Genomic DNA, 10,422 nt, shown 5'->3' with positions numbered 1-10,422 from the left:
TTACCATTATTATTATATTATTCATAACAATAACATTTTAAATACTGAAACAATAATTATTCGTTAAAATAAACGATTAATATTTCATATTATTTCAAAATGCTGTTTAAATCCAATAATATGTGACATTAACAGCTGCAGAGTTAGGCGAGTCCACCTGGGTAACACCTGTACGGGACAAACTGGACAGAAGAGCGAAATCAGCGCAGCGCAGCAGGGTTCGATACGTCACACGATCATAACGCATGATTTCCTGACCAAACATGTCAACCAAAGACCCCGTGGAGTAAATTGGTGCAGTAAGAGGACTCTCACTTTTCACTGGTACCGTACATTGTACCGAAACGCACCGAAGGGCCGAATGCAGTTTGCCCGAACGAGCTCCCGCTATCCCTCGGAGCTGCTGAATCCTTCTCAGTTCAAGAAGGGTCTCCACAGCCGTCTCCTCCATTAAAAAAACAATTACCCCCCCCCATCAATTCTACATGCGGCCCCTCCTGTAACGTATGCCGGCAAATCTGTATCTATAGCTCTTTGTCGGTGAAACGCACCTTTGTTTACTCAGATTTGTACATCACTTTGGGGCAAAGAGTCTGAAAAATGGAAAAATGAAAACAAATAAGACTTCGTACCTCCGCTGATGGTTTTTACAGAAGAAATTCAAATTAATTGACTGATTTAACTGACACTTTTCTCCAAAGGAATTTATAATGTTAATCTACCTGCAGTTATTTACCTATTTATACCGCTGGGTAATTTAACTGGAGCAATTCAGGGTATGTACCAGGCTCAAGGGTACCGCAGCGGTAGACAGGATCTGAACCAGTGTCCTTTAGGCTCGAAGGCAGCAGCTCCGACCCCTAGATGGAAAAGCAGTATCGGGCAGCAAATGAATATGTGAAAAGTTTGAACGAAAGGCTAACTGAAGCAGAAGGCATAAGTGGGAGATGCCTATGAGTGAGAAAATATTAAATCCTTGTGTCGCTGAAACAGCGTGCAAATATGGCAATAAGGGGTGGAGATATTTATTAGTGTTTTATCATTCAAAAGGGGAACACGGCCACACAGAAGGTTTCGGTGTACAACGCGCACGCCGAAAGAAATGTTTCCATAAAGAAAAATAAACCCATCTCTCCCAGAAAAAGGCTCCGGAGGCAAGATCGGAACGGAAAAATTCGTCAGTCCGGGTGAGGGCGGGATCTCGACGCAGAGGGATCGAGACGCCGGAGCGTTCGTAGGAGCGGCGCGGCGCGGTGCGGCGCGGCGGGAGGCCGAACTCGGTTCCTCCGGCCGAACGGCAGAGGAGACGCGCCGCGGGTCCGGGGTTCGAGGACCTTCATTTGGTGAAAGCCGCCACCACGGCCCAGAGGAGCTCGTTGGCGTTGGGCTTCGCGCTCTCCGCCTCGGGCTCCGAGTCCAGCAGCTGGCGCACCCTCTTCATGGCCAGGTCGTACTGGTCGTCCAGCAGCGGGGCGAAGGCGTTCTCCAGCACGTCGGACGAGTGCGCCAGGAAGACGAGCGCCAGCAGCCGCTTGTCCATGCGCTGCGGGTCGTTGGCCCACCTGTCCAGCACGGCCTCCTGCACCCGACGGACGAGGCGCCGCTTGACGTCGCCGTTGGTCAGCGGGTGCGTGGTCATGTCGAAGAGCAGGAAGTTCTGCTTCTCCGTGGTGAGGACGCCCTTCTCCACGAGGTTCTTGGCCAGGCGCTCGCGCACGTTCCTCAGCTGGTAGTGCAGCTTCAGCGGGTTCCACGTCTCGCCTGCGGGGCGACAGCACACCTTTGAGCGCGGGACCAGGGTGCGAGAGCCTTCGTGTTCCCAACTTTCGCCAGATGTTACCTTTACGTTTATCCCTACGTTCATTTACCATTTATGGAGCAGGGTCATTTTTACTGTGCTAATTCAACCTTAGCTACAGCAGGAGGTGCCACTTGAACCTGGGTCCTTCAAGTACAAGATGGAGCTCTAACCACTACGCCCCCTGCAGCCCCAGGGTCGTATGACATGCTGAATACTTCCTTTCCAAATTACCAGCGAGTCCCCACGTATTTTCAGAAACGGCCTCTATTGCAGCTGATATTCTACCTCCAGTTACACCGTCTTCCTGACAGATTTACACGTTTGCTCCACGGACCATTAACCATTTTCGTATGACGCGTTACCGATTCCCACACAACAGTTCTACTGGTATCAATATCGGACATCACTTTGTTATTATTAGCCTGGAAATACAGTGATATTGATACATACTGTTACATGGTGAACAGGTGCATTTAGTTTGGGCAAAAAAAAAAACAACAAATTGTTGTTTTCTGGACCAAAAATCAGAGCCAGTGAAGGCAGTTCAGGGGAACCTGGTCCAAGAGCTCAGACCACCACCTGAACCCTTCTCATACATGAGGGTCAAACACGGCGGCGTCTTCAAATGGCACACTGGGCAGCACTGGCGCATCGCAGCTCCCGGGCTGCGGGTTCGAATCCGGCCCGGTCTGTGTGGAGTTTACGCGTTCTCAACATATCTGCGTGGCCTTCCTCCAGATGCTCTGGTTTCCTCCCACAGTCCAAAGACACGCGTTTCGTTTCAGTTGGCGACTTCAAATTGTGACTAAATGCGTGTGCGTCTCACCGCTGAGCAGCTCGATCCAGCTCTGCACCGTCTCGGGGGGCTGTGTCTCCTTAATGTGCTTCAGCGCTTCGTCCAGCAGGACGTCCCCCGTCGGCGCATCCGACTTGCAGATCACCTGGGAACAGAGAGCACCTTCCCGTCACACCGCTGCAGACGTGCTGGATTTACCTGTGCAGGTAAGTGCGGGCAAATGATCAAATATCCAGTTACTAAACTCTGATTGCGGTATTTTTACCACGGCGCGGTAACGGTCCGAAGAGTTCAGTGGACACAGGTGGACAAGCAGGGTTTCAGTCATGATCCCACCGTTACTTCATTCTAACAGGGTCACTAACCGTCACTACATTTTACACTATTCATTTAGCGGACACTGTTCTCCAAAGCCACTTACAATGTTAAGCTTCGTACCACGATTTACTCATTTACACAGCCGGGTCATTTTTACCGCATCAATTCTGGGTTAGTGTCTTGACCGAGGGCACTGCAGCAGGAGGGGGGGGGGGGGATTCGAACCTGGGTTCTTCCAGCGCAAAGGAGGCAGCTCGAACCACTACGCCCCCTGATGCCCCTGTCTAAGATCACCTACCAACTCCTGCAATTATTTTTTTCAATAAATAATATCCCAATATTGATAAGGCGAACAGGTCATCATTGCTGCGACACAACCACCTCATCTGCAGCGCCAAGAACTATTTCCTGTAAAATCTGAACAGCATCTCGGGGGTTTGCAAAATAATACAATGAGATCAGAGTGAAAAAATGAACGATAATTCTAAAAAATATTATATTCCCAAAAATATACAAAGATAAAAAAAATACCTATTGCTTAACTGACATTATCTAAAGTGACACTTTCGCATCGATGCTAAATTCACGTTTACTCAGTTATCTGACGCTTCTTTCCAAAGCAACTTACAATGTTAATCTACCAGCAATCATTCATGTATTTATACAGCTGGGTAATTTTCAGTGGAGCAATTTAGGGTAAGAACCTTGCCCAAGGGTATTACAGCTGCAGGTGGGATTCAAACCTATGACCTTCTGGTCCAAAGGCAGCAGCTGTCCCCTTACTTACTCGATACAATAAAGGTGGCGCAGCCACAAGTGACACAATAACTGTAAATACAGTAAGTTAGTGTCAAACGTGCTCAAAGTGAGACCAACAGGGGGACACGCACATAGGCTGAGGGGCGCTGACCCAACACCCACCTTCCGGGCGAGGAGACTCTTCCTCCTCACGCCGCAGGCCTCCAGCTGCAGTCGGCCCCGCAGGCCCAGCTCGATGAGCATGCAGCCGCGCAGCCCCGACGAGATGCAGTCGTTCCAGAAGGACGTGTAGCCCTTGGGGGACAAACACACACACGCACCCACAGCGTTGACAGTTAAAAAGCGTTTCCCGAACCGGAGAGCGAGCGATCGCGACCCGGCCGCCGTCATCCCGAACGGGTTCGACTGGAGACCGCGGAGGCGGAACAGAGCGAGCGCGTCACCGCTGCGCCCAGATACACGCTTCCGCGAAGGTGCGAAAACGAGCGCTGTCGTCACGCCGACACGAGCGAGCGCCAGGGAAGGCGACGCCAAAACACGCCGCACCTCATCCTCTCGGCAAACGCACAGACGTGTGTGTGTGTGTGTGTGTGTGTGTGTGTGTGTGTGTACCCGCTCATCTGTCTGTCGCAGATATTAACACATTTCTTACATCACCTCTTACACCACAATCCTTTCAGTCCTACAGTCACACCATACGTAGTTATTATTATGACACTTAGATTTATTCATTCATCTGACATTTTTCTCCAAAGCAACTTACAAATGTTAAGCTATTTACAATTATTCACCCATTTACGCAGCGGGGTAATTTTACTGGAGCAGTTTAGGGTAAGTACTTTGCTCACGGATACTACAACCAGGCAGGGGTGTGGTGGCGCAGTGGGTTAGACCAAGTCCTGCTCTCTGGTGGGTCTGGGGTTCGAATCCCGCTTGGGGTGCCTTACGGCGGACTGGCGTCCCATCCTGGGTGTGTCCCCTCCCCCTCCGGCCCTATGCCCTGTGTTGCCGGGTTGGGCTCCGGTTCCCCGTGACCCCGTATGGGACAAGCGGTTCAGAAAATGTGTGTGTGTGTGTACTACAACCAGAGGTGGGCATCGAACCTGCAACCTTGGGATCCCAAGGCAGTAGCTCTAACCACTACGCCACCTGCTGGCCTGACTGTTCACAGCCAACCATTATCCAGCTGACACTTCTCTCCAAAGCAACTCAAAATATCAGTTTTAGTAAATATTACCTAGCTGTAGAAATGGGAAAATCACAGTAAGTCACTCCGGAGAAAAGCATCAGCTAAATGAAGAAACGAATAAATATAGTTTGTATCCTAAGTAGCAATTTACCACTTTATACAGCTGTGTAAATTTTACTGGAGTAATTCAGGATAAGTGACCCAAAGGTAAGTACCTCAATTAGAAAGTGAGAGCTGTAACCACTACGCCACCTGCTGACCAAACTTTTAACAGCAATAATTAAAATAAATAAATAAATAAAGCAGAAATAAATAATAATAACTATTATTATAATCATTCTTATTCTTATTTAATATATTGTTCTTGCAACCATTTAGTATAATGCATTAAATCTTCATTAAATGCATCTGTAATGTCTTAATTTGATGAACATGTTTTTCTTTTTAATGGGTCATAAGTACATGCAGTAATATCCCAGTTAATAAAGCGGTTTATCACTGGTTGTTCAGGAACTTCAGGCCCCAGAAAGAGACTCGCCGAGCACGTCCTCGCGGAGGGGCGCGTACTGCGAGAAACGCGCTCGCAGACGCGGCCAGCGGTCAGACGGCCGTCTACCAGGAGCAGGTAACACAGACGTTCCTTTGAACAAAATAGCAACGAGCGGTCGAGGTGCCCCCCCCCACCCACCCACCAACACTCAAAAGGGGGCTTTGAGAACAGCCACACACCCAAACACGGCGCTGCGGTGTGTTTCCAGTCCCTGCGAGGGTCAGAACATAAAGCCAGTCTGTCTGCGTGCTGCTCGCACACTCCGGTGAATTTCCATCTCCTTTCAGGGCAACGCACCCAAGAATCGAAGTGTTGTGAGAGTGACCGTTCGCAGTAACACTTCGAGAGCAATCAAATCATTATTATTATTATTATTAACCATTACTTTGCTGATATTTTCCTCCAAGGCCCCTACTGTACACTATGCTGCTTAGGATGATTTTGTATATCAATTTCCGCTGTATTAATTCAGGGAAAATACCACGATCGAGGCCGCTGGAGCAGAAGGTGGGACTCGAACCCTAACCCTAACCACCACGCCATCTGCTGCCCCTAAACAACTGAGATCAAAGTGAGTAAACAGATTTTTGAAAACCATTTCCTTAACACGTCACGTTGCGTGGGCGACTTGTGCGGAAAAACAAGAAATAATGACATGCAAAACTTCAACACTTAAATAAGTGTTATATCATTAATATACCATGTTACCGTGGCACAGATTTTTTTTGGGGGCGTGGGGGGGGGGAATCATGGAAACAAATCACAGGTGGTCCTCAAATTATAACATGCAACTTATAACACGACTCCTTGTTATTATCATTACGAAACCTTATTATATTATTCTTAAGGCCCCAAGTTTGGTCAAAAAGGTCGGGACGACGTTCCATCCGCTGTGGGGTAACATCGGTCGACCGTGCCGACCCAAGGCACCATATTCGATATCCATATTCGACTCAGCGCGTTCATTTAGAAAAAAGCCGTCTTATTTCCCTAACAAGTTACTTTCATTTACAGTAGCTAGGAAGCAAAATCGTGAGCGTTCCGGGGTTCATAAAGAAAAAATAAAACAGATGTAGAAATAGAAATAACAGTGCGGCATGAAGGCATATTTGATACTGTTTATCTTACTATTGTGCTTCATTAATTTTATGTAACAGAAATCATCAATGAAAAAAATTACACAAAGCCCTTTTATACACCGCAGCATCATGAACGTTAATGTGAAATATTATTATGCTTTATGTGATACAGCGCACGGGGGTCTGCGACTTACAAGGCGGTCGAAACGGAACCCCGACGCAAGTCGAGGACCACCTGTACAGTAAAAATATCATCCGTGGTGCGACGATAAAAAAACAGTGTTTCAATTACAAACATCCGCACTCGCAACTGTAAAAACATGGAAATTAAACTGCTCTATGGGATTAATAAACTCTCTGCTGAACAAGGCGGCGGAGATCCGTTTGTATGATTTGAGTTGACGAGTTTAACTAATGTTTATAGGTATGTTTATATACACCCCCCACCCCACCCCTCCGCTGGCTAGACATGACATCATCTCTTAGTCATAGCCTTGCGTCCAAGTCATACCGAGCCCAGGTGACACTTATTAATCCCACAAGTTTTTGGAAACCACACGTACCTCTGATGTTTCATACGTGTCCAGCTCGTACCTTCACCCCAAACTGTAACGATAGGGGAGATGAAACGAGTCCAGTGTACGCGGTAACACACGTGGACACCGTGCGGCCCCGGGACTGGTTCTGGGAAAGCGCCATAACGCTTTTCTTGTGTATGAAGTGTGGCTATTTTAGGAAAACAAAGTAAACAAATATCCAGATTGGATGGATTAGTGACTCACACAAGAGTAAAACAGTTTTCCCCGAGTCAAATGGGCGCTGGCCCTTTAAACGCTGTTGAAAATTATTTCTTTGAACAACCAAGACTTAAAATAAAAAAAAATAAAGAATATCACCTGTGGTCAGGTTCACACACACCGTCACCATTCCGATGGAAGTTACCCCCAACTGTTAAAACGTACTACACTTCTTGAACTCTTATTGAATGGTACTGTCCGCACCCACTTATTAATTACTGATTTTTTTCCATATAATTACAGGTGGTCCTCCAGCTTAGACAGGGTTCCATTCCGATGACCTCATCATAAGTCGACTTTGTCATAAGTTGCAAATCACCTTATTCTGTACAATTAACACGTATTAATGCTACGTTGCGTAATAAGGCTTTGTTATATTTTTTAACTGAACCATAAGGATTTATAAAGATATAACCATGAGGATATACTGTATAAACAATTAACATGTATGAATGTTGCATTGTAAAATAGGGCTTTGTTATATTTTATATCTTATTTTATTTGAACCATAAGGATATAACTATGAGGATGTATAAACAATTAACATGTTTGAATGCTACGTTGTATAAAACTTAAAAGGGCTTTCTTATATTTTCTATATGAACCATAAGGATATATAAGGATATGTAGGCAACTATGAGGATACATGAACAATTACATGAATGTTACATTGTATGATAGGGCTTTTTTTTTTTATAATTTCACACATTACTTATGTTAAAATAACACTAATACAGGACAACGATAATATAAATACAATACAGTATTCATGCCGCACTATTATTTTTTACTTTAGTTTCTACATTTTAGGATTCTACAAATATTTTTGCATTTTTCTTCTGTACCACCAGAGTGACCCTGCCCAGTTTTGCAGGATAACGACTAATTAAAAAGAACTTCCATGGAATCACAAACAAAATGTTGTTTAAATAAGAGTGTTTTTGTTAAAAAAAAAAAATGCAGTTACTAAAAAGAGACATGATAAATAACCGAGTCGTAAGTCGAGGACGTCCCGTGTATTAACCTTCAGCTAATGTACCACTTTGTTTAAAATAAATACAGTAAAATAACAGTGTAAGACAACCAAATTTACCATGAATCACCACCTATTAGACAGCAGAGTGCTTTTACTGCGCCAATTCAGGGTAAGGACCTGGATCAAGGGTCCTGGAGCAGGAGGTGGGATTCTGGCCCGGAACGTCCAGACCGAGAGGCGTTACCTCTAACCGCTGCGCCACCTGCTGTCTGTTCTAACCGCCAGGTACGGCTTCTATGTGGCACAGCGTGGAGGAAAGAGAGGAAGGAAAATTCTACAGCTTTCATATTAACAATATTTACTACATCTGTTAAAATAGGGACGTGTCTAAACGGTCCGGCACTATGAGAGACACAATCCGGTACCACGAGGGACACGGTCCATAAGGGACACGGTCCGGTACTATGAGGGATACAGCCTGGCACCATGGTCCAGCACTACGAGGGACGCAATCCGGTACCATAAGGGACACAGTCCATAAGGGACGAAGTCCGACACCAAAATAGACATGGTGCAACACTATGAGGGACACGGTCCGGCACTATGAGCGACAGCACCATAAAGGACATGGTCCGGCACTCTGAGGGACACAGTCCAACACCAGTATGAGAGACATGGTGCAGCACTATAATAAGGCACATACTATATAGTCACTATAGTGACCAGCACAATAATATACTTGGGACATGATGGTGCGGCACTGAGGGACACACACAGTCCCGCACTACTAGACTAATGAAAGTAAAAGAGACCCGCAGTTTTGCGCGCACACTTCCTTCGCAATTACGCCGGGGGGAGGAGGGGGGGCGGGTAAGCCTGGAGTGACTGTTTACACACTGACAGCATTTATTTACTAGAGATCCAGGACGACGGGCGCAGACGGAGTAGAGAGTCGGAGTAGGGAGTCAGAGTAGCGAGTCGAGTCCTGTCGCGTCGCGGCCGGTGGTGCGCGGACGGGAGCACGAGCGGGATCACGATCACGAGCACGAGCACGAGCACGAGCACAGCAACGTGTAGTAAAAGCAGCGGACACCTCTCGGTCCTTGAGGCCCAGCAGCAGCACCTCCTCCATGAGCGTCAGCCGCGCCTCCTTCGAGTCCCCGCGGTCACCGTCGTCCTGCTCGTCCCCGCGGCGGCTCTGCGCGTCTTCGTCGCCGGACTCGCGCTCCTTGTCGGCGGCGGCGGCAGCGGCGGCGGCGGCGCTTCGGGAAGCCTCGGTCCTCCGCTGCACCAGGCCGGAGCTGCGCTGTGTCAGGGAAGCCATGCTGGTCCAGTACCGGCAGTACCAGTACCGCACCGCTCCCGCCCTACTTCGCTCGGCCTGCAGTGAGCGCGCCGCCGCGAACACGAGGCAGCGCGCGCTCCCTTTCGCATCCGTCGTGGGCGGCAAACGCGGCGCCCGGCGGCTCTCCGTCGCTGCCGCCCCTGCTGCCGCAACTCGTTCGGCCAATATGGTGGAGGTGATGACGACAGCAGCAGCAGGGGATGTGGCACAGCGGTCTCCATGGCAACGGAGGTGCAGATGATGATCTTCTGGTCATCGATGAGTGATGGTGATAACCATCGTATTCATCATCATCATCATCATCTCTATGTCATATACAGAGAGCACATTGCTTTCTCATACTGAACCGCGAATCATCATCATGTCAAAACTGTTAGAAAGAAATCCAACTAACTGTTTCTCGCACATAAACCAATAAACACGCAGGAAAAAAATAACCAGTTAGGGGAAGTAAATAATAAAATAAAACACTCACATTACAGAGCAGTGGGAGTAAAACGACATAGGACACAGTCCAAAGATATGTGGATCAGGTGATTGTGTGCCCCTAAAATATCCCAGTTACATTTATTTATCAAGCAGACACTTTTCTCCAAAGTGACTTCCAATGAACTTTATGTAGTGTTATCATCCCACACACCTTATTCACCACGGTGACTTACACTGCTAGATACACTACTTACACTGGGTCACTCATCCATACGTCAGTGGAACACACACGCTCTCTCTCCCTCACTCATACACTATGGGGGAACCTGAACAGCATGTCTGTGGAGTGTGGGAGGAAACCAGAGCACCCGAAGACTTACACT

General features: G+C 47.4%; 1 protein-coding gene across 2 annotated transcripts; it reads right to left on the bottom strand.

The window, feature by feature from the left end:
- Positions 1–749: 749 nt before the first annotated feature.
- Positions 750–9,775, bottom strand: LOC108938000 (Golgi phosphoprotein 3-like). 2 transcript variants are annotated; one of them, XM_029259657.1, is made up of 4 exons: positions 9,359–9,775; positions 3,837–3,968; positions 2,628–2,742; positions 750–1,761 (listed from the first exon to the last, which is right to left on the bottom strand). In XM_029259657.1, the coding sequence occupies exons 1-4, from the start codon at positions 9,587–9,589 to the stop codon at positions 1,337–1,339; spliced, it is 903 nt and encodes a 300-aa protein (XP_029115490.1). In that variant the 5' UTR covers positions 9,590–9,775; the 3' UTR covers positions 750–1,336. The 2 variants fall into 2 exon arrangements, with proteins under 2 accessions (XP_029115490.1, XP_029115491.1); XM_029259658.1 differs by lacking the exon at positions 3,837–3,968.
- Between the last annotated feature and the right edge of the window lie 647 nt (positions 9,776–10,422).

This window comes from Scleropages formosus, chromosome 17 (assembly GCF_900964775.1).
Source record: "Scleropages formosus chromosome 17, fSclFor1.1, whole genome shotgun sequence".
In the NCBI taxonomy this organism is placed as follows: Eukaryota; Metazoa; Chordata; class Actinopteri; order Osteoglossiformes; family Osteoglossidae; genus Scleropages; species Scleropages formosus.
The sequence above is the reverse complement of the archived record's forward strand: the minus strand, read 5'-3'. Positions and strand labels throughout refer to the sequence as shown.

Excerpts from the sequence above, each read along its gene's own strand:
- LOC108938000 (XM_029259657.1), bottom strand. The coding sequence starts at position 9,589 with ATGGCTTCCCTGACACAGCGCAGCTCCGGCCTGGTGCAGCGGAGGACC. Across the intron at positions 2,743-3,836 it reads AGAGTCTCCTCGCCCGGAAG|GTGATCTGCAAGTCGGATGC; the intron begins GTGGGTGTTGGG and ends CTCTGTTCCCAG. Across the intron at positions 1,762-2,627 it reads CTGGATCGAGCTGCTCAGCG|GCGAGACGTGGAACCCGCTG; the intron begins GTGAGACGCACA and ends GTCGCCCCGCAG.